The sequence below is a fragment of the Misgurnus anguillicaudatus genome, chromosome 20 (genome assembly GCF_027580225.2).
Source record: "Misgurnus anguillicaudatus chromosome 20, ASM2758022v2, whole genome shotgun sequence".
Taxonomy (NCBI): Eukaryota; Metazoa; Chordata; class Actinopteri; order Cypriniformes; family Cobitidae; genus Misgurnus; species Misgurnus anguillicaudatus.
Window position 1 is genome coordinate 4233886 of NC_073356.2, and position 27747 is coordinate 4261632.

A 27747-nucleotide genomic window follows, 5' to 3' on the forward strand; every position below is an offset into this window, starting at 1 on the left:
GAAAGGTACGTACACAGTGACGGAAGCTCTTCCGGTCACAGTTTGCGTGCGGGTGGTAAAAGTCTCGCGAGAACGTGATCACTTCCTCTTTGTGTGGAACCAGCGTCCAAGATGGTGAGCTGAAAATGAAATCCTCGAAATGCTTCACTGTATCTTATAACATCGTGTTGTTTTCGGCTCGTATATTAGCCGTCATGTAACGTATTTCACATTTAAATCATAAACTTGATATGTTGGGTATCATTTGTGTGATATGTGGTGTAGATTTAACGTTTTAAAGTGTCGCGGGAACGAGCGGGTTCAAGTCTGCTCTTACAGTCTAGTGTTGCTGCGGATAAATTTAAAGCATCATGGAATTTATTAACTTTATCCTAACATTTTATAGCATGCTATCAAATACACCAATGTAAGAATTCTTAAGACCATTTAATATAATGGTATTGTATGTATCGCAGTTACCCTTAACACCTCCGTAGCAATGATCGCTGACTAGTTTAAACTTTTAAAGCTAAGCTTTGTTTAATTTACACGGTGATTTATTACGTTGTGTTAAACAGGTTTGCTCACCCATTTGTCTGGTTAGCTGCAGAAGCGTCTGTATAATCGATATGTTTTAATCTACTGGCCTCACATTTGTCAAGGAAATAGATAATTAACAATAATGTGAGACTTGGAAGTATAAGGGTTGTTGTCATAAAGGAAATGTTGAATGTGTGTTTGAATTGAATGATTAAATTGTGCTCTTCTTGTGTTTTGTCAGTCGCTTGTCATTCCAGAGAAGTTCCAGCACATTCTCCGTGTCCTCAACACCAACATTGATGGTAGGCGTAAAATCGCATTCGCCATCACTGCCATCAAGGTGAGTGTATGAACAGAGAGTAAACAAACTGATGTAAAGTGAGTCGTCTTGTGTATGCAGTGATATCTGACTGTTTCTCCGGCAGGGTGTTGGAAGACGATACGCTCATGTGGTCTTGAGGAAAGCTGATATTGACCTGAGTAAGAGAGCAGGAGAACTCACTGAAGATGAGGTGTGTGTTGAAACTGTGGTCTTACAAGAGTCTGGAATTTAAATCAGTTTACTGATCGTTGTATTTGTGGTTATGAGGTTGAGAGAGTCGTGACCATTATGCAGAACCCTCGCCAGTACAAAATCCCTGACTGGTTCCTCAACAGACAGAAGGATATTAAAGATGGAAAATACAGTCAGGTATGCATGCATATTTTTAATCATTTACAGTATTTGTATGATTTAAGACTTGTTTTTACATCATTCCTGAATGGATGATGCCTTAAACTTTGTGGCTAGTTAAACACAATTGTAGTGCGTTTATGTTCGGTCCCAGCACTTTGATATGTTCTCACACAAAGGACTAAACGATACTAGTCTTGATGAGAATCGGTCAAGAGGTTGGAAACTCGTTATTTATTAATATATTTGTCCGTTATTATATAAGATCACACGTGTAACTGGAAATATGACAAAGCATTTAAACTAAAGCAAAACTCTGTTATATTTGATCATTTGTCTAGAATTTACAAAACTGTATGCTTCTCATTATGGGTTGGGCAATATGACCAAAATCTTGATAACAATATGTATCAGAGTTTTCTTTTAATAAGATTTTTGTTATTAAATATTTAATGCCATAGAATTTTCATAATTATCACAAAAAATGTATACAAGCATAAAAAGACACAAACAAAACTCAAGCTCTCTGAAGATAAACAGTCAGTTATGAAATAAAGATAACTATATTTCCTCCTAAAGGTAGAAAGGTGATTTAGCAGTAAGAGATTTTCAACGGTTTAGTTTCTCTAAAGACCCAAATGGTCGTGTTTATGAGGATACTTTTTGACCCCGTTTGTGTATTTAAGGTCAATAAAGCGGCAAAAATGCTCACAGGCTTAATGAGCAGCGGAAATGCAGCTTGCATGCTCCTCTCACAGAGAAACTGCGCCTATTTAGCATCATAATCTTTGAATGTAGATGTGTAATGTTGGTTTTTATTTGAACTGCTTTAAATGTCGTCGTCCTCATAAAAGATTTTGAAGGAAGTTCTGAATAAAAGATGAAGGAGCTGAAGTGTCATCACTGTATCTTGTTGATTTTAAGGTTCTTGCTAACGGTCTGGACAACAAACTGAGAGAAGATCTGGAGAGACTGAAGAAGATCAGAGCTCACCGTGGTCTTCGCCACTTCTGGGGGTAAGTGTCAATCTTAAACAGACATCTGTCACAGTCTACTTAACATCCTTCATTAACTTGTGCTGATTAAGAGAATATCTTTAGTCTGTGCTCAGGTTTATTCTCCAGAAATGTAAAGAAAATCATCTGACACAGAGGGATTTAAAATGTTACTGTAGTTTAACACATGCTGAACCAACAGATCCATAAGTGTTTTAGATTAAGACAGTTTATGTCTTAAAATAAAGGTTTTCATAATTCTGTGGATTATGTGGGATAGTTTTTGAGGTACTGTGATTGTTGTACACAGATTAACAGTGACATGAATCTCTGGAATTAAGTGGATGTTCAAAGGAGTCACAAATCAGACAGTGGATGGGGTCGTGCTGTGCACTAATCTCGACATAGCATAACACTGGATAGGATTTGGCCTTCCAAGATTTTAACCGGGCTGTGCAGTATATTGAGTTTCTGTAAATAACGCTACTCCCCAACGGGATATGAGATTAGCCCGTCTGTATGTGTATGGTCTGATATGACCCACCTCCTTTGCAACAGAAGCTTTCCCAGAAATTAACACAGAGATCAGACGTAAGCTTTCAACCAGCTCGCATGTTTAGTATCGGGGTGGAAAACCCTGAATTTGCCCTGAGTTTATTTTCATCAGATGCTGTTTTAATAAAGGTTATTGTGAGATCTCACTTGAGGTTAGAGCAGTGGTTCTCAATCCTGGTGGCCCACTGTTCTGCACATATTGTATATCTGATAGATTCTGTAAAATTCTTCTTTCTTGAGCTTCTTGATGGCTCGCATTCTTGAAAGGGCATTACCGTCATCTACTGTGTGTATTGGATCAAACACAATAATCCTATTTCCCAGACCATTCAGGACTCAAGCTTTCAATTTTGCTGTGTGTTCCAGCTCCTTCTCAGTTTCATTCAATGAGATCTCTACTAATGAGCTGATGATTTGTATTAGCTGTGTTAAATAAGGGAGATATACAAAATGTGCAGCGCAGTGGGCTCTAGGACTGGACTGTTAACCACTGGGCAAGAGCGAGCATGCACGTACACCAAGCTCTTCATTTGGGGGTTCTCCCACAATCATCAACTTCATTAATTGATCAACTAAAGCTGTGGTGCCCGCCAAAAATATGCAATGCAGGATAATTTCTGAATGTGTAGGGTTATAGTTGATCCATGAGGTTATGGTTTAACTAATCATTGTGTCTGTAAAGCTGTCATTTAATACGTTATGTAACCCTTTCTTTTTTCTACTTTCTAGTCTGCGTGTGCGTGGTCAGCACACCAAGACCACTGGACGTCGTGGTCGTACTGTGGGTGTGTCCAAGAAGAAGTAAACTTACAATAAAAGTCATGAGTTCAGTCATTGTGTTTGTGTCTTCTGTGAAACGTCCAGTTGTGTGCTGCATCTAAATGATCTGTGTCGGTCTGTTGTACTGTGACAAATGAGTTACAGCTGGTAGAGAGAACAAACTTTTAATGTTTCAAAAGAAAATAAAAAACTAACAGGTCATTGCATATAATAAACCTAGTATAACCTAGTTGAATGTGTGTCATCTGCCTTAAACAATGGGTAAAGGCAAAGGAAAACACTGGTAGCAAAGAAAAGCATTAAATATTAAAGGCTTGTTCAACTTCATGTGGTGCCTTTCAGAGTGATCAGTGGTTGTGTGACATCATGTCTCACAGTGATCAGTGTGTATGTGGCAGCATCACTTTTAAGTCTAATGCTTTAGACATCTCCCTAATAAATACACCAGCTGAATTCCAGAAAAGTTAGGATGTTTTTTAAATTTGAATAAAATGAAAACTAAAGGAATTTCAAATCACATGAGCCAATATTTTATTCACAATAGCACACGGGCAACACAGCAAATGTTTAAACTGAGAAATTTTACACTTTTATTGACTTAATTAGCTCATTTAAAATTTAATGCCTGCTACAGGTCTCAAAAAAGTTGGCATGGGGGCAACAAATGGCTAAAAAATTAAGCAGTTTTGAAAGATTCAGCTGAGAGAACATCTAGTGAATGGATATCAAGTCTATAACATGATTAGCTATAAAATGTATGTCTTAGTAGGGTGGCCATTCGTGCCAGCTCCGCCAGACACGTCCCGAACACGCCCCCGGGCGCACCCCCCGCAAGCCGCACTAGTCGACCGCATACGTCATTAAGGTTTAAACTACAATGATTGTATGTCTTAAAAGAAATAAATCTGAATTTTCTAATGTATTTTAACTGAAATGTGAGAACCTCGATGACGTATGCGGTCGAGCAAAGCGACTCCCGGAGAACGCACCCCAAAACATGCTCGGGACATGTCCGGCGGAACCGGCACGAATGGCCACCCTATGTCTATCTTACCTTGAAATGTAACTGTTCCTTTTCTGAAATTAAACCCGAAATATTAAACCTTGATGACGTATGCCAGGGGTGTCCAAAGTCGGTCCTGGAAGGCCTGTGTCCTGCAGAGTTTAGCTAAAACTTCCCTCACCACACCTGCCTCAAAGTATCTAATCTGCCTAGTAAGACCTAGATTGTGTTTGATTAAGGTTGGAATAAAACTCTGCAGAGACACAGGCCCTCCAGGAGCAGGATTGGACATCCCTGACGTATGCGGTCGACCAACGCGACTTCCGGAGAACAAACCCGAAAGCATGTTCGGGACGTGTCTGGCGGAACTGGCACGAATGGCCATCCTAGTTGGAAATCACGGACGCCGTGTCCTCCGGGCTAAAGAGGAGGGAGACCTTCCAGCATGTTATCAGCGTTCAGTTCAAAAGCCAGCATCTCTGATAGTATGGGGGTGCCTAAGTGCATACGGTATGGGTAGCTTGCATGTTTTGGAAGGCTCTGTGAATGCTGAAAGGTATGTAAAGGTTTTAGAGCAACATATGCTTCCCTCAAAACGATGTCTATTTCAGGGAAGGCCTTGTATATTTCAGCAGGACAATGCAAAACCACATACTGCAGCTATTACAACAGCATGGCTTCTTCGTAGAAGAGTCCGGGTGCTAAACTCACCTGCCTGCAGTCCATATCTTTCACCTATAGAGAACATTTGGTGCATCATTAAACGAAAAATACATCAAAAACGACCACGAACTCTTCGGGATAACCAAATTCTAACACCAAAACTCCAGCAACTCATAGCCTCAATGCCCAGACGCCTTCAAACTGTTTTGAAAAGAAAAGGAGATGGTACACCATGGTAAACATGCCCCGTCCCAACTATTTTGAGACCTGTACAAGAAATCAAATTTGAAATGAGCTCATTTTGTGCCTACAATTGTAAAATTTCTTAGTTTAAACATTTGCTATATGTTATCCATGCTCTACCGTGAACAAAATATTGGGTCATGTGATTTGAAAGTCCTATAGTTTTCATTTTTTTAAAGTCTAAAAATGTCCCAACTTTTCTGGAATTCGGGTTGTATATAGAGAGACCTGTCAAACATTCTGGGAGAGAGGGGTTGCAGGGACTGGTTTAGAAAAACACATGTTGCACAAAAACTGAATTGTAGAAGTACACAAAAACAAACCGACATACAAACATATTTAAGTATATGATCTTAGTTAAAACAGACTGCAAGGATGACATCATTGTGTGTTGGAGTATAGCGTGACGCAGGGATGACGTTTAAACACAGAGCATATTTTTTCCCAATAATCCAGAAGTCTATGAGGAAAAAATGAATGGGCTTTTTAGTGAGGGAACCCAGTGTGTCCAACTAACTTCTGGGGTTGGCCTACAAAAATGTCATCCCTGTGGCCCTTTATTTGGGTCATCATGCTGGTGGACATCTGTTCATGTGCAGTGTGCTGATGACTATACATCTCTTATGTCCCTGTCACAGCTGAGATGTCTGATTTTGCTCCACTGTCATAGCGTAGTACAACTCCAGAGGTTTACAGACCTTCCAGAACTTCTCATTCACTAACTCCAGAGTCAATGAGCCATTTAGGATCTGGAAAACAGAAACACAGATCTAGCACAAATAATAGTCTATGGGCTGGTTGCCAGGACAGGTCTTATCTTAGTCCCAGACTACAATGTATGTTTTAGTTGTTTTGCTGCCTTAATTTAAAAACATCTTGCTCTAATATATATCTTAACATATCAGTCCATTTGTTTTGTCTTAAGATGCACACCTGTATTGTTTTTTGTAAAAACGACTTTTAACATGGGCTCCAGTTAGTGTTAAGAAAGCGCTTTATTTCCTGTTTTCTTTAAAACAATCGCATCCTAATGACGAAAGTGTGCCTGGGCTCGGATCGCTCAAAGTACAGTGTGAGTGCTTCTGGGGGCATGGGTCGGATGGGTCAGGTTTTGGGCTTATGATATGAACCCACCCTAAGGCCTAGTCCTGGATTAATCTAAACCTGGTCTGGGAAACTGCACCTACGTTGTATTGATCTGCAGTTTGAGACTACAAGAAAAAAAATAGTTAATAATAAATTTGTAAATATTTACACTGAGATGTCACAGGGTACATAATTTCTAACAGAAAAATTAAAGCAAAAATGTCTACAGAACGAAAAGGCCCGTATCTAAACTGAGATCCCTTATGCCTGGGACACACTGTATGATTTTAACATCTTAAATTATTTTAAATCCATAGGCAACCACAGTTGTAAGGATAGTTTTAAGTAATTTTTAACCGCCAATACCTCAGAACGCACACACTGGATGATTCGACCAAAGTGCCAAGACCACACACTTGATAACTGTAGTGAAGATTTTAAAGTGACGCGAGATCTCGCATGAGACATTATAAATCAGTATTCAATATTATTTCTCAATTCTCCTCTTTCATGTCATGTTTGTGGGGTCTTGTTTCAGCTATAAAAGCACACAACATATAGTTGAAGCTTGCACGCTCTCATTGGCTATTGCAGCTGTCATGTCGAAGGCAGCCCCATCAACAGTCCCAATAAGTTTGATATTTATGATTTGGGCGCAGGGAGGCTCCAACTCGATCAGGAGCAGCAAAATAATTGCAATGACACCACATACCTTTTATTTATTTTTTGACAAAAAACAGCTGTAATAAAACACTAATTAGGTAACGTTCCCAAGGGGGCAAATCGGGCTTAAGGTCTTCGTGTGTATGGCCAGCCTAAGATGCAAAATGTATGACTGTTTAATCTTTCATGTTTTCCAGTGAACTACTTTATGTCTCAATCATGAGAAAACTGATAAAGGATACAGTAAATGTCATTCTGTGTGGCTTTTAGGACAGCTTTTCCCCATACATAGTTTACATGGACAATTGTAAACAATCGGTTTAAATGTTTGAATCAAATGAAAATGCTCAATGTAAACACCTCAATCGGAATAAAAAAAAAAGCCAAACCGATGCATGCAGCTGGACTCGCTCTCTCGGACGGTCTCTGCAGCAGCATGTGAAGTCAAACATGCTTTTTGGGCACACGTGAATGGGTGTTTTTGCTGCTGCTTGATAATCAGTGCTTTATTAATTATGACCTGCAATACACGCACAGCAATTTTCAGAGGATGGCTTGTATGCGTATCTTAAAATCTTGTGGTATGTGCGCATGTCAAACGATCAATCTGGTTTGAAGCTTGTGCCATATAAACACACACATCAATCTGATCACATTATTAAGTGTTAATGTAAATGCTATAATAGGATTTATCAATAATTTCGATAGAGGCAAAAGGTGTCCATGTAAACGTAGCTACTGTCTCTTTTAGTGTCTGACACTCAGATAAAGAAGCTAAAAAGCACCTATATCTGTTTAGAAACGACCATTTAATTATGGACCGCCCTGTTATGCAGAGAACTTCATCTCAAAATATCTAAATAATAATAAAGCATCTCAAAAACACCTCATCATCTTACACAAAAATCAAAACTGACATCAATGACTTAATACACAGACATTCACCAGCTTACTGCTCTGCATTGTTGTTTTAGTGAATGTGTTCTCTTGGAAATACATCACATTATGAAACTAAAAAGAGTCTGGAATGGAGAGCTATGAGAGCGTGACTTACGGAGAACTGTCCTCCTGCTGTCTTAATGAAGATAGTGAAGTCTTTCTCACTAACAGCGGCTGCTGTCTCTCCCTCCACACAACCGTCTGTCTGACGCTCCTCCAGAGCTATGCGGAGAGCCAGGTATTTAGACAGGTGGTCTACGGTCGCATTGGCTGTTGTTTTGACAAATCTAAGAGCAGAGAAAAGACAATTTTACACCTAAGATCTCTATCCATTCCCACATAAAACTCCATAAAACTTCAGCACTCTTAAATATACACCCGTGCTTACTCCATCACCCGGCTTCACTTCCTATTTCTACACTACAAGTCAAAGTCATCTTTTACTAAGTCTCATGACTTTCCACACAATAACAGCTTCCCATCTCCACACTGAACAATATGGGAGTTTGACTCATTTGTGATTTTAAATGTCTTTGACGTGGTCACGTGGTCTTCCCATTTTCGTGTTCCACTTAATAATGTAGGCAAAGAGCTTCAGACCGACATACATTTGACTTAACTTTGATAAAATGTGTAGATGGGCTTTTCATTTAACAAATCTTGTTTGGCTGTACTGTTGCGTGGTCACCAGCAGGGGATGAGGTTGAAATATGAGTTCGATCTCAGAGTTGGTGCCATGGCTTGGTAGTCGTCGAGGAGGGGTGCGGCTCTCTCCGCCGGCCTCGGGTCCGGAATCGTCGGACGCCCGCGGTCTCTTGTTGCGACTGGGCCCGGCCTCAGGACCGTAGCTCACAGTGGTGGAGTCATGTGAGATGTGGGAGTGGGTGTCACCGTTGTCCTCGCCGCCGCTGATAGCGTTTTCACCCTCCTGGTGGATCTTACGGACACGCTGAGCTCTAAAGAAGGGAAACAGAAAAACAGTCCCAGAATCTATTTTAAGTAAAATCCTTTCATTTTTGTCCATTTCTCACACAAAATGTGGAATACATTGCACAGGTTGTACTGTTTACTTGTATTTGTTTTCTTTTGGTCATTTGTGTCCTTTTTAGATTTAAGGGCACCTATTGTGCTCATTTTTACAATATATAATGCAAATCTCAGGTGTGCCCAGAATGTGTCTGTGAAGTTTCTGCTCAAAATATCTTACAGATCATTTGTTACAGCATGTACAAAATGCCTGTTTGGGTCGGAACAAAAATTAGCTGTTTTTGTGTCTGTACCTTTAAATGCAAATGAGCTACAGCTCCACACTCCCTTACCAACAGACAGTGAGAGCTTTCATTTAAAATAGATCTGATTCCTGTGAATACAGTCTGAGATAGTAGTATCTCACTACTGAGTTATAGAGGACAGCATACAACTCGCTAGGGGTGGACTATGGTAATGCAGGACTGTCAGTCAGTGTCTGTGGGCAGAGCTTTATCAGTGTGACGTCACATTAACAAGAGAATTAAAACAGCATGTCTAATAACATTGCTTTGGTGTATTGGGGACTAACAAAAAAGGAGTGGGTGGATTTTTTTCATTGTAGGGTGGTTGTGGTCACACACTGCTAACACATTTATGTCCAAACATCTTGTAAAAGTGGATTTTGTATACTAAGTGCCCTTTACTAAAGTCGCAGTATTGCAAACGTTCTTCACAACGCACTTTTTGTGTAACACAAATGAAAAAAATCTTGACATTGATATATGTGTGAAATGTGCAGCTGCGTGTGACCTGTGTCTGGCCTGCATGCGCAGGCCCTGCTCAATACTGCAGCTGAGCGCCTCCGTGTTGTGCAGTCGGCTGAGCTGCTCCAGAACTTTGTCCTGATGGGCCTCGTACTCGTCACGACTCGGGTAGATCTTACAGATCAGAGCGTCAAAATTTGGATCAGCACGCAGAGATCGCTTGGACACAAGCTTCTTCCTGCAGGTAGGACATTCCTTGTTTCTGCAGTCGAAAATACAAAACATGTGTTACTACAAACTCTTGTTAAGTTTTGTGGCTTTTATCTCACACGTACGTGCATTTATCATTTACACAACATGGTAAAACTGTTACTGCTCTTATTGTCCAAAAGAGAAAATATAAAACTCTCCATAACACCACATACTTATTAACAATAGCACATTGTTTTTATGCTTGTCATGTAAAATGAATGTCACTAGCTATTTGAGAAAGGTATGAACTCTTTTGCTCTTGCTCTAGCAAAACAGGATAAGAACAGAGCAGAAGCCTCATATTAAACTGACCATCAGGCAAGACTTTAATATTTTGGCACATCTACACCCAATAGCCCTTTTCATTATATTTCATTATAGCAAAGCAGCTTTACAGTAAATAGAGTTATGTTGGCACATACATACTGTACATGTGATAAACTACACTCACCGGCCACTTCATTAAGTAAACCGGTTCAATTTCTTCTGAACACAAATTGCTAATCAGCCAATCACATGGCAGCAACTCAATGGATTTAGGCATCTACACGTGGTGAAGATCAAAATGAGCATCAGAATGGGGAAGAAAGAGGATTTAAGTGACTTTGATGGTGGCATTGTTGTTGGTGCCAGAGTGGCTGTCTTTCAAAAACTATTCAAAAACCTCTAAGGTTAACAGAGAATGCTCAGAAAAAGAGAAAATGTCCATTGAGCGGGCAGTTAGTTGTGGATGAAAAGATCACCATATCGCAATCTAATTCAGCACCTTTGGGATGGGGTGGAACAGGAGATTTGCATCATGCAACTGCGAGATGCTATCATCTCAATATGGACCAAAATCTTAGAGGAATGTGTTAAATATATATGCCACAAAGAATTATAGTTGTTCTGAAGGCAATATGGGTTCCAATCCAGTACAAGGAAGGTGTATCTAATAAAGTGGCTGATTGCAATTTTCTTGGCCAATTCTGATTTTTCTGTAGATGTGACCTGCCGATCCCCTTTTTCTCTTTAAGAACAAAAATCCACTTTTCCTTAATAAAAACTTTATTGTCATCATAAATAAATAAATTATTAAACATAACACTTTTACCCACATTGCATTAAATTAAATGATCTTCTTTCATTTGAACACAACTCAAAAGTGCTCTCAGGCTCACTGACATTATGTTAGATGTCCAAATACTTTTGAACAAAATAAGCAAGCATGAACATGCAGTGCAATCTATTTCCGTCATTCTAAATCAGGGATGGGCAACTTCGGTCCTGGAGAGCTGGTGTCCTGCAGAGCTGAGCTACAACCACAATTAAACACACCTAAAGCCGCCAATTAAGGTCTTACTGGGCATACTAGAAACTTTTAGGCAGGTGTGCTGAGGCAAGTTGGAGCTAAACTCTGCAAACCCTCCAGGACCGAAGTTGCCCATCCCTGTTCTATGTCCAGTTCATGTCTTTTAGTTTGTAAACAGAATTTTAGCGCTGTTATTGAAAACTGTGCATGTGCGCAGGGCTACGAGCTTTAAGACCCTGGGGAATCCCTGGGATGAGTGACATAGAAGGAAACTTAATAAATGAAATATCTTGAAATTAAACAACAGGGAACTGTTAAAAATGGTTTAAACGACAGATGTGTGACAAAGTTACTTTGTTTTCAGGAAACAATTGTGACGAGCTAGTTATTAGTTTCTCCAACTATGCATCGTACTATGGTGGTTCAGCAGCGAGTTATGTCGTTTTTGTGAAACGCACAACTGAGTAGAGTCCTACGCATGGGCTGGTGAACTGCAGTTATTTTCATAGTGCTTTTAAGAAAATATGCTTAATTTATAATTTAAATTATTTTATAAAGTGTAAATAAATTATAAACAGTAAAAATAATTATAGGATTGTTAAATTAGTGGTGCTATTAAGAAAATGCATATAAAAATAAAAAAGATTAAACAATCGATATATTACATTATCAATATAATATATTAAAATATATAATGTAGTATGTGTATATGTTCTGACCCTGATCTGAGCGCAGTGACAATGCATTCAGAGCAGAAGCGATGTAAACATTCTTTGGTGGTCATGGTGTTCTTCAGCATGTCCAGACAGATTGGACACATCAGTTCACTGTGGAGGCTCCTGGGAGACACTGCGATCTCTGTGCTGTCCATGAGTGCTTCCTAAAATAGAGCACAGAACGCATCACACATGGCTGTATCTAAACTGTTAATTAAAAAGCAACTATTTCGTTGCTAAAAAAAACTTTATTTTATGTATTTGGTATAATACAATGTGTTTGAGTGGTTTATGGTTAAAAATACATTCTTTTCCACATATCGTACATTTTTGTAGCTCCAGATTTCACTATTTTCCTGAAACACACAGATTTGAAAAGCTCTGTGTCCCTGATTGGCCAGCTAATCTGTACGTTGTGACTGGCCAGAATACCTTACAGGCTCTGATTCCAAGTGGGAGAAATTATGATGATGTCAGTCTTTACTACATCACCAATCCCAGGAATTAAACTGTTGCCTACAATCCGTGTGTTTGTTGTAGCCCAAAAAAAAAGAGATTTATGTTGGAGACGATAACTTGTGTCATCGTTTATTTTGGGGTATGTACCTTTTGCATATCGTTAACATGTACTAATATACAGTTACAAACCAAAGGAAATGTAAAAAAGTGAATCTGACAATAGGTGCCCTTTAAAGGGGATGGGTGTCATTTCTGCATATTGAATCACTTTGCCAGTTTAATAGGCAAAATCAACACTTCTTAATTTATTGCTGGAGAGAACAATTGTGATTGTTTGTTTAATGACGTGACATACACACTACTTCTGATAGGGCTGGGCAATATATTGCATGGGATTGTCAATCGCATCTTATCAGCAAAGCCGATTCCTTGATAAGAGGTAAATCACTATCTCCTGCTTGGGGCGAACGCAACTGGCTTTTAAAGGGGATGGGAGATGAGACTCTTATTGGTTTATTGCAAGTAACGTCAAAACACACCTATTACTTGTTATGAGAATAGGAACAACCTTTTTAGAGTTCATTTTAAGAGACCTGTATTGTTTTCTCTTGCATATTTAGGATTATTCATTATTAATTAATTAATTACTTACTTGATTAACCTATGGAATAGTCAGTAGACTACTCAGGTACTAAAATAATCGACAGCTCCGGCCCTAATTACTACCAAAACTTCAAATCTCAAAAAGTTGTATCTGGACCAGCCCTACTCTATTGTGAGTGTGTATTTGTAATGGTGTATTGAATTTACCTGTGGTGTTCGGTGTAGTTCATACAGGCTCAGTTCCCATGTCTTACTGAGCGTTTGAATGCTCACTGGATTTGCCATCATGACTTTACAAAGACCTGATGTACAAAATAAAAACTAAACAACAAAACTCAAAATCACCCATCCATCTATCCATTCATACATCCATCTATATCCAACCATCAATTCATCATCTAACCTTCAATCCATCCACTAAATGATGCTGATATATCATTTCTTTTTATCGTCTTTAATGTAAAACTGATTTGAAACAACGAAACATTGTGAAAAAGTGACATAAAAATTTTGACTTGACCACTAGTAATGCTATTTTATAGTATTTTTATAGTAAGCATGTAACACAAATAGTAATCAATCCACCAAAAAAAACATGCCCACTACACATTTACTATAACAAAACCATGATTAATTTTTATGAGGGTTTACGAGTAGCCTAATGTCAAGTACAAAGGATTAGAAATAATTATTTGAGTCACTCACGTCACGTGTCACTTTGCTCAAAGCTGATTGGCTAATAGTAATTTTGTCTTTCTAATCCAGGCTGCGTCTAAAAACTAAAGCAGCTGACTTGTTGCCTCGCTGCCTCATGAGGTAATGACTTCGGCAGCATGAAGACAGCTCTGGGAAACACATTCTGACATCCTTCATAAGTAGCATAATTCTGTTTGAAATATAAACACAGAGCGCCTTTGTGATAACTAATCACATATTTGAAAACTACAATACTAATTCTCACTAGTGCAATCAGGTGTAAAAAGTGAAAATATAACTTTATTTAAACTAAATTTGTGCTCCAGACTCTTTCTTGACCGCCATTTTATTTTTGCAAACTCGACCAATCACAAGATGATGAAGATATCTCAGATGACAAGAAGTAAATCAAACACTGGATTCAGACGTGCCTTGATGCCTTTCTGCCTTGGAATGGTGCCTCCAAAGGCAACATTTTTGAGTTTTCAGACGCAGCCTCGGTGTACATTTATGCGAAAACCCATCAGAAAATTGCCCATGGTTTTATTATAGTAAAAGTGTAGTAAGAATATGTTTTTTGGTAGACTGATTGCTATTTATTTTACCATATATATATTTACTATAAACATATCATTGTTATATTATAGTTATTATCACTGATCTATATAAATGATTGGATTGCGACTGGAACGTAACACCGAGAAGTGAAGCCACCAGAAGAATTTAGCGGCCATCTTGGTATTCCCAACTGGCAGAGGGTGTTATTAGCTGCGTTTCCATGGACAATTGTAATTGGTTTAAATGTTCAATCCGAATAAAAATGCTCCATGTAAACACCTCCATCGGAATAAAAAGAGCCAAACCGATTAAAAATCTAATTGGTTTGAAAGGGGTGGTGTATATATTTTGTAATTCGCTGAAAAGGACATGTAAACACTTCAACGTATTGATGACTGAAGCTGGGACGCTATGCGTGTGTGCAATTTTCTTCTTTGTTTCTTTTTAATGCCGGTTGGCAAACCCACTTAAAGGTGCATTTCTGCCACCTACTGAACTGGAGTGTATATGCAATGATTGGCGTAATGATGTATGACGCAAAGAACGCAAGCTTGTGTTTTTGAGGGAAGTCATGTTATAGGCTGCGCTCCATTCCAGTTTTAGACACGCACTCGCAAACTTCCCCCTCCGGGAATCCCGTCGGCATTTTGAAGTGGGTCCCCCTTCGTCAAGTGGACGAGGGAAGTTTATATGGGCAGACCCTCGCTCCCTTTATTTTGACCAAGTCTACAGCTGTGTCCAAATTCAAAGGTTGCGACCTTCTAAGGACGTATTCTAAGACCGATTCCATCACAGCAGCGCGACTTGAGGCTAGTATGTCCATGCCAATTCAAAGGATGCTTAGAATGAAGCCTCAAAATGCGTCCTTATTTCTCCGCGCTGTTAAGGATAAAACAAATTGATTCTTCACAGCAGAGGCTATCCCAAGATTCATTGCGTGTCTGTAACAGCTGCATATAACGGATGGATATTCTAAAAATAAACAATTACATTTTTTTATTTTTAATTATTAAACAAGAGTGTGTATTTAGCAAAAAAACATTTTTCTTGTCACTGTTTTAGTATTATAAGTTATGTTTTGTGTTAATATTATTCTGTTTATGTTGGGTATGTTTCTAAGAATGATTAATTTGATATACTGTTAAATAGTTTAATCTACAACAACGTGTCATATTTTCCAAAATACATTCATATTTTTCTGATTCCATATTTATTTTAATGAGTCAAAAAACATCTCCGCTGTGTCCTGCTGGCAGGCGCCGTGGGCGCGTGCAGCAGGTGACACAAATTATGGGTGCTCTAAAAGTTAGACTGTCTAATTTAGGTTCTCTTCGCGGACTTCTGAGCATGCCACCTTGAAAGACTTAAGGGCTCGTTATAGTCGTGCGTAGGTCATACGGCGTAGCATCGACGGTTTTCATTTATACTTTTGCGTCGTCGTCCGCGTGGACGTGCAAGCACACGCGTGGCCGCTGGTAGGCAGTATCCACGCGTGTAACCACAGTAGCAGCACAAACGTGAAAGAAAAGAAGCCTAGCAAGTTAACCCACAAACGAAGAAGAAACAGCAACTTGTTGTGTATAATTTGAGATGACCAGCAATGATGGAAGTAAATAAACAGCGACTTTTGATGCAGTTTGAGTTAAATCACTCCTCAACTTGGCTCATCTTTGTTTTCACCATCACAAACGGAAATACCTATGACGCAGTTTTTTTTACCTGACGGGAGGGGTTCTGGTGGACCAATCACAGCGCTTGCGGTCCGCGTAGATCTGACGCGCTGTTAAATTTTTTGTGAGGTGCGCGTCAGGCTACGCAGAGCTACGCACAGTAGCTACGGCATAGGACCCACGCACGACCATAAATCGCCCCTGAGTGCTTGCCTTTTAAGGTTGCATCCTTAGAAGGTCGCAGCCCTTGAATTGGGACACAGCTTACTTCATATGAACACTTCAGGCAGCTCCATATACCACAATGCAACACGATTGTGACGTCACTTCAGCAGCTCGCGCTTTGCACAGTTCAAATGATGGAGGAGGCGGTCTCCCCCTTCCATGTGATCAAGGGCATTTCGAGTGAACGAGACAGTTGGAAGTTAACGAGGGAAGGTCATAAAAAAGCTAACTGGAACGCAGCCATGAAGTTACTGACTGTCTTGTCACTTTAATTTTCACAATCCCCAGTAAAGTGATATGAGACAGCGTTGACCGGTCAGTCCATGATTTATACTCTGATCCACAAACGCGTGTGTTTGGAATGAAGTCAAACGAGTCAAACATGGACACACGTAAATGGGTGTTTTTGCTGCTGCTTAATAATCACCGTGGCACAAAGCTCCGTGTACCTGTCAGTTATTCTGACCTGAAATAGACGCACAACGATTTTAAATCTTAATACAGCATGAAACTATATATTTGTGCAATGGGCACATCATGTCAAATGATCAAATCTGATTTAAAGCTTGTGCCATATAAACACGCACATCAATCTGATCACATTATTAAGTGTAATGTAAATGCCACAATCGATTTATCAATCAGAATGATTTCTTTCCGATTGAGGCAAAAGGTGTCCGTGTAAACGTAGCTATTGACTTACTTTCAAAATCATGATCTAAATTCACACAGTATACAGTCACATAAGAATAATATTTAGGATATGTGTACGTTAATGAATTATTACTTCTGATGTTATTTGCAATATTTATGTTTTAATCAGGCAGGATAAGCGATTTATTGAAACGATAAGGTGAGTGTGTCTGCTGCATCCTGTTGTAATAACACAGGTGTAAATAAAGTTTTATGTCATTAGGAGCATACACGTTCAGCGTTATTTCTCTGAATAAGCTGTAAAGAAGACTTATATTCTATAGCTTTTTATAAGCAAAATTGAGTGTTGTTTTTATGTCGCTCAATCAAAAAGTTTAACCATGATTTATCTTAACGGTTTCCAAATACACACCATGAACAAAAACAATATTGTACAACATTGCTTCACAATTCAGGGCTTCACAATTCTGACGTCATCCGCCATTTATATAGGACCAGTGGTTATAGTTTAAAAAAAGATTACTATAGTAAGACCATGGTAATTTGCTACAAATAAAACCAAAAACTAACTGTATGTTACTGTAATCATGTATCAGTATGTTTATGTTAAATAGCTCATTTTAATAAAGGAATTCTTAGAAGATTTGAGATCCATCATCATCATAAATAAATCCAACAGATCTCTGTATTTTTGACAGCAGTAGAGAAACTGTAAGATACTTCCTACCTGCCACACATTCCTCTAGTTAATATCTTATCTGCCCAAGTAAGTAATTACTGAGAAATGTAAAGAAGTCGCTTTATCTATGCTGAACGAGATTGGTTGTTCAGTGCTAACGTCACTCCTTATGTGCATGCGCTCGTGGACTAATCCTAGCTTTAAGATCAAAGCCCGAGTTGACAAAGAAAGTTGACGATCAGCTTCATTATACCAACAAAACCTGGATCGTATTGGTTTGGTTTTGTCAACGCGACACTATCCCTGTAAATCTAAGATTGTTTAACCATTTCATGGTACGTGACCCTGTTTTTATTTGAAGGCAGCAACGTACAACACTACTAGATTATTTAACGTTACCATATACTATATGCGTATACAATCAAAATCGCACACTTTATAATAATGATAAGAGTTTCACTCACACGTCGCGATGTGGAAATTAACTAATCCCAGAACAGACTCAGTGAAATCAAGGCTCATCAACGGAATAAAGGCTGGTGTTGTTTATGTTGACATTCTCATACCGAATGTTGTTGCTTGTGGAATCATCCGTCACTTCCTGTGCGAGTCGAGAACGCGCTCTCTCAGGACTCGCTGCACCACTGCGCGTACACGCTTCTTCTTCTTCTTCTTTTGTTGTTTAAATGGCGGGTGGCAAACCAACTTAAGGTGCATTTACCGCCACATACTGGATTGGCATATGGAGCACTACTTGGTTGAATACATTTGGTGATAAAAAAAAAAAAAAAAAAAGAAAAAAAAAAGATATTTAATGATTAACTCTATATCTTTTTTACCAGTTCTGTATCCTTTAAATATTTTAATAACTCCTCACGTATTTTATAATTTGTTCCTTCTCCTAATATTTCCTTGAGTGAAAGACTACTTACATTCCCATTCTTTAGTAACTGAACCAGTTCAATTCTTTCTCTGTTGTATGCTATACATTCTAGTAATACATGCTTTACTGTCTCTGGATATCCACATTTATCACAGTTACCTGTTTCATGTTTACCTATTTTATATAGACTTTGATTTAGTGCCGAATGCCCAATACGTAACCTTGTTATTATTACATCATTTTTCCTGTTATTTATCATCGTTCTTTCCACACCCACTTTTCTTTGTATACTATAAAGATGTCTTCCTCTTATTTCATTATCCCATAATCTCTGCCAACTCTTTTTCACTTCATTCCCAATTATCCCCTTTATTTCCGCTTTACTTAGCTGCAACCTGATGTTGATTTCGGGATCTTGTAATGCTTCCTTTGCCAGTTTATCAACTTCCTCATTTCCCTTTACTCCAATATGGGCTGGAACCCACAAAAACCTTACTTTTACCCCTAAGCGCTTTATGTTATATACCTTCTGTAATGTTTCGTTTAAAATATCTTGTCTGGCTAAAGATGATCCATTTTCTAAACTTTGCAGAACTGAAAGTGAGTCTGTACATATCACACTACTGTTAGGTTGCTTTTCTTCTACCCAATTTAAAGCCAATAACATGGCTACAAGTTCTGTTGTAAAAACAATTATATGATCAGTCACTCTTTTTGCTATTCTGATATTGTACTGAGGAATATAAACAGCTGCAGCTGCTCTACCTGTTTTTGGATCTTTGGATCCATCTGTGAATATGTGAGTCATGTTGCTATATGCTTGATTAATGTATTGTTGAACCATTATTTTTAATGGCAAATTTAGTTCATCTTTATGCATCTCACTATGTATGAATAGGTCTATTTCTGGCATTGGGAATAACCATGGGGGTACAGATGAAATTACAACAGATGGAGCTACCTCTATCTCTGTTATACCCATTTCCTGTGCCTCCTCATTTGCTACCCATCCAAAACTCTTTATACTTTTATACTCATACTCCCAACAATTCTCCAGTACCTTTTTAACTGGATGTCTTTCATCATGTCCTTTAACATTAATCCAGTATCTCATTCTTAACTTTCTCCTACGAGCTTCTAGTGGCATTTCTCCCATCTCTACTTGAATAGACGGTACTGGAGATGTTCTAAATGCTCCGCAGCTAATCCTTAGAGCTTGAGTCTGAATTACCTCAATTTTTTTGAGCCATGTTTCTGATGCAGAACAGTATACCAGACACCCATAATCTATTGCCGGTCTTATTAATGAACTGTATATTCTTCTTAAAGACTGTCTACTCGTACCCCACTCAACCCCGGCCAAACATCTCATTACATTAACTCCTTTTTTACATTTATCTATTAGCTTTTTAATGTGAAAATCAAATGTTAATTTAGAGTCCATCCACATACCTAAAAACCTTACCATTTTAACTTGTTCCAATTCATGACCATACATTTTTATACTAACTCTACTATCTTTTCTCCTTTTAGAAAAACAAATGACCTGCGTTTTTGCAATTGAGAACCGGAAACCCCACTCATTCGCCCACTTTTCTACCTTATTTACTGCCCCCTGTAGACATTTTACTACAAATTTTTCATTTCTTCCCCTTTTCCATATTGCACCATCATCTGCGTACAATGACCTCCCTATCCCTGTGTCAATTTGTGTATAAATATCATTTATCATAATGTTAAAAAGTATTGGACTGCATACGCTACCTTGCGGAGTACCATTGTCTATTTTATATATCTGTGAATACGTTGTCCCAATTCTAACTTGTATTGTCCTGTTCATTAAGAAGTCCTTGATCCAATCATACATCCTTCCAGTAATACCCATTTTATCAAGTTTCAATAACAAACCCTCTTTCCATAACATATCATAAGCCTTCTCGATATCGAAGAACACACCACATACTACCTCTTTATTTACTTGGGCCTTTCTTATTGCTGCCTCTAGATTAACTACTGAATCCATAGTACTACGACCCTTCCTAAAACCACTCTGGTATTGTGAAAATAACTCCTTCTTCTCAATAAAATATACTAACCTTGACATTACCATTCTCTCCATGAGCTTACATAGGTTTGATGTCAATGCTATTGGCCTATAGCTGCTTGGTTGAGCTTTGTCTTTCCCTGGTTTAGCAATTGGCACTATGACCCCGTGCTTCCATTCAGAAGGAAGATTCCCTGTCGCCCATACCTTGTTAAACAATCCTAGAATTGTATTTAATGATGTTTCAGATAAATTTTTTATCAACTCCACACAAATGTCATCCTTTCCTGGAGAAGTTTTCCTTACACCAGAAAGTGCTCTCTTCATTTCATACATTGTAAACTCTACCTCAGTTACACTACCCAAATGCCCTCTTTTTTCTAATATTTTTGGATTCTCTCTAATACGTTGCCTCCTATTTCTTCTCATATCCTCTGAAATATTCTCATTACTATGCACTTTCACAAATGATTCCACTAATATTTCAACTTTTTCTTTATTTGTAACTGCAACTTTTTCTTTACCTATTAATACTGGTATGCTACTATAACTCTGAATTCCACTCATCTTTCTAATCATCCCCCATATTTTACTTAACTCAATATCTCCACCAATACTTTCGCAGAATTCCCTCCAATATTTTCTCTTAGCTATTCTAATAATCCGCCTCACTCTTGCTTGCGCTTTTTTATAAATTATTAAATCATTAAAATTCATACTACTTCTTACTTTCTTAAGAGCTTTATTCCTTACATATATTGCATCACTGCATTCCTCGTTCCACCAAGGAACCACCTTTTTCCTATTTCCCGACTTCTTTTTTCCTATTGCTTCTACTGCTGCTCTCCGAATTGCTTTACATATATTATTATTTAACTCCTCTACATCTTCTATTCCTTTCGGAAAACCCTCCAAATAAACTTCACTTATCTCCCTAAATTGTTCCCAGTTTGCCTTTTTAAATGCCCATCTTTGTATTCTTTCTACCTTTTCTTTATGAATATCTATTCCTATTTTACATAAAATTGGAAAATGGTCGCTTCCTATATTGTTGTGAGTTATCACTTTCCAAGTACTTTTGCTTGCTAAATTATTTGATACCAAAGTGAGATCTATAGCTGACATCTTTCCACTTCCAATATCTATTCTAGTGCCTGTCCCATCATTTACACACACTAATCCTCTCAAATCTAACAATTCTTCCACAACCAATCCATTATGATCTGTATTTTCACTCCCCCACAATGTATTATGAGAATTAAAATCCCCACACCATACCATCTTTTGTTTACCTTTCTCATCAATTTTTTCCAAATCACTTATATTTAGTTTCTTACATGGATTATACAGATTCACTATTTTTATACTTTCTGATCCTTCCCATATCTCAACTACTATTACCTCATGTTCCTGATTTATCTCTACAGTCCGGTAACCTATATCTTGTTTTATGAAAGTTACTAGCCCACCACCATTTCCACCTGGTCTGTCTCTACGTATTGCAATATATCCTAATAATGTAAAGTTAAGACAAGGTTTTAACCAAGACTCCTGAATACATATTATATCTGGGCACCTTTCTTGTTTTAAAATAAAATTCTTAAACTCCTGTCCGTTTGCAATCAAACTCCTTGCGTTCCATTGTAATATAAGTAATACCATTATGTACCACCACATACTGTCTGAGTGTTTCCTACCTGTACTTTTAGTTTTTCATTTATCATTTCCACACTTATTCCGTCTATTCCCAAATACTTTTCAGCAGCTCTCACTATGATTTTAATTCTCTCTGTCCGACTTTCAGTTTGTGCTGAGCAATTAACCACTTCAACTATAAATGCCACAAAAGACACTTTATCAATCTCCATTGGCTCCTTCTCAGTCTCTTCTATACTTTTGTTCATTTCCTGATGTCCAGCTTTCTTACCCTCATTTGCTTCCTGTTCCACTTTTTTCAAAGCCTCAGCATATGTTAAACCGTTTTCCACTCTTACATTTTGTATTTTCAAGACTTTTTTCCTCGCTTGGCATCCTCCATACCCTGCGCTATGCTCTCCCCCACAGTTACAGCATTTAGGATTCACTCCTTGATCACATTTTCCATAATCATGCTCTCCTCCACACCTTGCACATCTTTGTTTCCCTCTACAAACTGCCGCAACATGGCCAAATCTTTGACACTTATAACACCTTAATGGGGGAGGAACATAGGGTCTAACCATATAACTCATGAAACCCAAAAAGACCCTTTCAGGTAATTTATCCTCATCAAAATGTAACATCACAGATAAACTATCTTTCCTTACTTTGTCTTTTACATACTGAAGTCTTCTTACTTCCTTCACTTCTGCTCCAGAAATATTCTTTTTGATTCTTTCTGTTGTCATATATATCGGGATTCCTGTAATCACTCCTCTTACCCAGTTCCTCTCTTCTGGAATTTGACTTACTACTTTCTTTCCCAGTAACGTCTTTATTCCTAACGCTTTTTTCTGCTGCTTGTTGTCTTTGCAAAAAATTAGCAATTTTCCACCCCTTACCATTTTTGCCTTATCGATCGGTCCTATCTCGTCATTAATCGCTTTAGTTAAACTCAGCGGATTTATTGCAACTTCGGTTTTAGATACAAATTGTATCATTACTTTATATTCCTCCATTCTTCTCCTTATCTGATGCCTCCCCTTTCCGCTATCAGAATCAGACCACTGATCCCAGTTTGACTTTCTTTTACGATTTTCCACTACCTTCCATTCATTTCCTCCACTCCCCGCGCCTAACACTTCCTCCTCCATTTCCAGATTGCTTCCTGAATCACCCATGCTTCCTACCATGCGCACTCCACTCTCAACCCAGCCGTTACCAACCACGCCATAAGAGAAAACAATCCGCGCGTACACGCTTCTTCCTTTTTTATGTTTTATGGCCGGTGACATCCAACGTCAAGGTGCATTACCGCCACCTACTATACTGGAGTGGGTTTTTTTTGTTTGTTTTTTACTATTCACCTTATTTTTCACGACAACAAGGGCGGCGCCATTTCGCTCATTTTGTCAACGTTCTTCCGGCCGCATACATGATGAGCAGATGAGGCAGTGGCTGAAGGCGACGCGTTAAACTTAAAAAGCTCACTCAAGTGCCTTTATGTTTGTTTCTTACCAATTTTAACGAACGGGAAGCCGACTGAGGAACACCCTTATCCCAAGTAAAGGTTCGACTACGATGTTCCGGTAAATTTAAACCACGCTGGGTGTTGAAAAGGTGGCCAGTTTCAGGTAAGCTATCTTAGCTAACTGTGCTCGTTCGCCTAAAGTTAGATTTGTGAACTCCGTTCTACAAATACACTTAAGATCAGTAACGTTAGTTTATAAAATGCAACTATTTTGAATTATTTTAATTGTCCACATTATATATTTACGACGATAGTACAACGAGATATTATAGTACATACATCACATTATTACAGTAGCCCACGTGATTCCTACAAGTTACTGAGATTTCAGATGCTAGAATGTCAGTTCATTTCTCATTCAGATATTGATAATGACATATTAAACAACGTATTATTTAACACTGAAGTTAGAGGTTGTGTGTATAATGTTACTGTCTCTTTTTAATGCATCTCTCTCTCACACACACTGTTGTTTAAGTATGGGTGCCATTTATATATTAATTATCATGATGCAAGTTTATTTTAAATACTAACATAAAAAATGTTTATGGTTATATTGTTTTCACAGATGCATTGATGTGTAGTGATGCAGTGGACAACTGTGAGGATGATACAATCAACATGTTCCTAAACTGTGATGCAGAAACACAATGGGAGGATCCATCCGCCTCTGACCACAACTACACTTTAAAATCACAACTCAGCCTGAAGCAACCTACATCTGATATGGGAAAACAATGGTGCAGTTTCCCTGACAGGGCTTATCCTGGTCCCAAGCTAAAATGCATATTTGAGCTACAATAATTTAAAAACACCTTGTACTCACATACCTCAACGAGTGCCATTGTTTTGTCACAAGATGCGCACCAGTCTTGTTTTTTTGTAGGGTTTGTTTGTAAAAACTAAAATGTCCTAATATAATTAAGGCCTAGTCCTGTAAACCCTGTCCGAGAAACTGCTCCAATGTGTTGAGCTGGCACAAATGTACAGAAACAACCATCCTTGTCAGCTTTACACAGGGTTGATATTGCATCCATTACACAGTCGCCAAGCACTTTACCAGTACATACACCAACAGCTTCCAGATATACACTTGGGATCAGCTCCTGATGACTCTAATAAAGCTGCATCTTAATTTATTGCAGGGTGGTCTTGCTGAAAAGTTAGCTGTTTCTAGTCCATAGTTATTTTTATAAACCTTTACAGTGTGACCTGATTTTACCTGTTGTAAAGTTACATTAAACCTTCATATGTGATCAGATGTCATGCAGTGATATTAAACATTTACAATGTGATATGATGCCATGCATTTATATTAAACCTTCATAATGTGATCAGATGTTACCTGCCATGCAGTTATATTAAACCTTTACAATGTGATCAGATGTTGTGCAGTTATATTAAACCTTTACTATGTGATCAGATGTTACCTGTCATACAGTTATATAAACCTTTAGCCTACAATGTGATCAGATATGATCTGTAAGGAATTTCTTAAACCATATGTGAGCTTTAGATTCCACTTAAAAGGATTTAAGTCTCCTGATTTGAAGGAATAAGTGTTGGCAAGTTTGCAAATGAATTCTATCATGGTACATTACCACATAAAAACGAAATAGTTATTGGACTGGCTAAGGTGCACATTTGCTTTAAAAAAAGACGAAGTCACTGTGTAAATATTGGTAGGCATAAGTACTTTAATAATTTTCAATGCTGCTCCATCAACATCCTGACAGGACGAGGTAATATGTCCCATAGGTTACTTGCCGCGGCCGCTTCATATCGTCTAACCACGAGACGATTGATGGGACAATATAAGACTATCCGAGCGTCGTATGAAGTTTTAACCGTGCTCCTAATTTAAAACATTTACAGCAGTAGCGATATTTGTCATTTCGCTTAAGTTATAGTGAACTACAAACAATCATCTAACCACCAAACTAACTACCGAATGCACTGTGCCATATTAGCAGCGGAAGTCTGTTGACAAAATGCGGAAGAGCGAAGAATTAAAAAGGGGCGTGGCGGAATAAGGTGAATAGACCCCTTGCACGTGACGTCACGCTCTACTCGCGCGAATTATGGACGCCATGATGGACGGCGGAAGTGCTATGTTGTAGACGGACGGCAAGCCGAACAAGTACGTGTTTGTTAGGGTCATTAAATGGTTATTTCGTGTTGCTATGATGCACCTACCATTACAGAAAAGTGGCATAAATACATTATTTTTACATGAATGTTATTGTTTAATGCTGCAGTGACACCATAAATTTCATAGCTGCCAACTCTTACGCATTCACCGTGAGACCCAAGCAATTGACCCCGTTCTCACGCCACACATCCATTTTCACGATGTAAGTAGCTAAACCAGTGCTCGCAGTACTGACACACTTATATTTTAGCGTACCTTCACTGTCTTTTGCGTGCCACCTTCTCATGTTGCTGTGCTTTGCTGCAAAGAGTCAAAGAGCATTTCACTTTATGTGGCGCTGCGCAGGAAGTTCGGCAGCGAGGACATCAGAGTACCGCGAGAGCAAGTCGAAATGTTACAAAAGGGTCCGCCTTTACCTTTGCTCTCGCGTTACTCTGATGTCATACGCCGATCAGTCAGCACCGCACCAGTCGAACACACAAAGCTTCAAGGTCTGGATGAAAAGCAGAGACCTGCCCGGATTCCACGCACGCAGATACCCTCAGAAAACAGCAATTTTAATCAACCATCACTCGCGTGTGCATGTTCGCAAGCAGTACAAGCCTGCGTGATGTTTGCGGTGACAGGTTTTAATAAAAGAGAAAAAAGTCAATTGATATTTGACGAAATATATACGAAATATAATTATATGGTCTTGACATAGGGGAGAGTGGGGTAAAGTGAGACATCGGGTAATGTGAGACACCCCCTGTATCTAGGCAACGGAACACATTTGTGGTCATGTGACCATTATGTTTGTAAGCCCCTCAAATTTCCCCTTGGCCATGAAGGACAGGACCTCATGCTGCTGTGTTTAGCATGTTTTTTTCACAAAAATATATTTTTTGCTTGTAAAAGTAAATTTTCTTGCTGTCAACTTAATCAGCTGTTGTGCCAAAGCAAATTGATTCAGGTAGAAAAACTTATATCACACATGTTTATGAACTACCAACATATAAAACCTTGTGTTGATGCTAGCTGAAGATTAGCCTGAATTTCCAAGAGAGAGAGTTTTTTTCCAAAATGTGGCGGTGGGGTAAAGTGAGACAAATGCTGTGGGGTAAAGTGAGACATGAGGCACAAGTTCAGTTTAGTCTAAAACATATTTTAATGTAATATTACATTACATAAGTTTTATTTTTAATGTTATAAACATTGCAGAAAAACCATTATGCCTAGTCAATACACCAGGAAGACATTCTGGGGAAACACACCCATTGAGGAGATGGAGAGTGCAGCCGCTTAGGTCAAGAAAGGAAAGAAGTCTCTAATGCTACATACACACCAAACGCGAGGCATCGTGGTACTGTGGGTTCACACCAGACACAAGTTCAACAATTTGCGCAAGTAGATTACATAGAAAGTCAATGCAAAGACGCGATCAGACACGTCCCCGCGTGTGGCGATGCGAGTGAGGTGATATGGGTGGTGCGTTTGCCACGAAAACACACGCTATTCGCCTCAAACACGTCTTCGCCCAATTTGAAAATATTAAACTCTAGCGAATAATCTAGATCGAGTAACGCGATGCCCTGCATTTGGTGTGTACGTAGCATTACTCACTCTAGATTACTCGTGGGATTTAACATTGTGTCATGCTAATTTTTCGCTCAAGATAAATATTTTCAATTTGGGGCGAAGACATGTTTGAGGTGAATAGTGCGTGTTTTTGCGGCAAATGCTACGCTCATATGGCGTCATTCGCATCGTACCCAGGCGAGGACACGTCTGATTGTGTCTTTGCATTACCTTTGAATGTAATCTACTTGCACAAATCGTTGAACTCGCATCTGGTGTGAACCCAC

At 38.7% G+C, this 27747-nt stretch overlaps 2 protein-coding genes and 1 long non-coding RNA gene across 6 annotated transcripts; 2 read left to right on the top strand and 1 right to left on the bottom strand.

Annotated features, from left to right (window-relative positions):
- The first annotated feature begins 53 nt into the window (after positions 1 to 53).
- rps18 (ribosomal protein S18) lies at positions 54 to 3572 on the top strand. Its single transcript, XM_055219318.1, has 6 exons — positions 54 to 114; positions 761 to 859; positions 945 to 1031; positions 1109 to 1210; positions 2117 to 2208; positions 3472 to 3572. Exons 1-6 carry the CDS (start codon positions 112 to 114, stop codon positions 3545 to 3547), a joined length of 459 nt encoding a protein of 152 aa, XP_055075293.1. The 5' UTR covers positions 54 to 111; the 3' UTR covers positions 3548 to 3572.
- A 98-nt stretch (positions 3573 to 3670) lies between these two features.
- Positions 3671 to 26330, bottom strand: LOC129454695 (E3 ubiquitin-protein ligase RING2-A). Of its 4 annotated transcripts, XM_073858015.1 has the most exons (8): positions 18120 to 18273; positions 13879 to 14059; positions 13381 to 13475; positions 12115 to 12275; positions 9899 to 10114; positions 8773 to 9075; positions 8235 to 8400; positions 3671 to 6180 (listed from the first exon to the last, which is right to left on the bottom strand). In XM_073858015.1, exons 3-8 carry the CDS (start codon positions 13459 to 13461, stop codon positions 6064 to 6066), a joined length of 1044 nt encoding a protein of 347 aa, XP_073714116.1. In that variant the 5' UTR covers positions 13462 to 13475; positions 13879 to 14059; positions 18120 to 18273; the 3' UTR covers positions 3671 to 6063. The 4 variants fall into 4 exon arrangements, with proteins under 4 accessions (XP_073714116.1, XP_073714114.1, XP_073714113.1 ...); XM_073858013.1 differs by lacking the exons at positions 13879 to 14059; positions 18120 to 18273 and adding an exon at positions 26159 to 26330; XM_073858012.1 differs by lacking the exon at positions 13879 to 14059 and having other exon boundaries at positions 18120 to 18283.
- On the top strand, positions 23476 to 25225 carry LOC129423555 (uncharacterized). Its single transcript, XR_008637776.2, has 2 exons — positions 23476 to 23854; positions 24320 to 25225. It is a non-coding gene; the product is annotated as an uncharacterized lncRNA (long non-coding RNA).
- Positions 26331 to 27747: the final 1417 nt, after the last annotated feature.

Coding starts and splice junctions, on each gene's coding strand:
- LOC129454695 (XM_073858012.1), bottom strand. CDS start 18,177: ATGAGCCTTGATTTCACTGAGTCTGTTCTGGGATTAGTTAATTTCCAC. Junction 13,476..18,119: donor TAATTTCCACATCGCGACGT/GTGAGTGAAACT, acceptor TTTGTACATCAG/GTCTTTGTAAAGTCATGATG. Junction 10,115..12,114: donor GTCACTGCGCTCAGATCAGG/GTCAGAACATAT, acceptor TTTCGACTGCAG/AAACAAGGAATGTCCTACCT.
- rps18 (XM_055219318.1), top strand. Junction 860..944: donor TCGCCATCACTGCCATCAAG/GTGAGTGTATGA, acceptor TTTCTCCGGCAG/GGTGTTGGAAGACGATACGC. Junction 1,211..2,116: donor AAGATGGAAAATACAGTCAG/GTATGCATGCAT, acceptor GTTGATTTTAAG/GTTCTTGCTAACGGTCTGGA.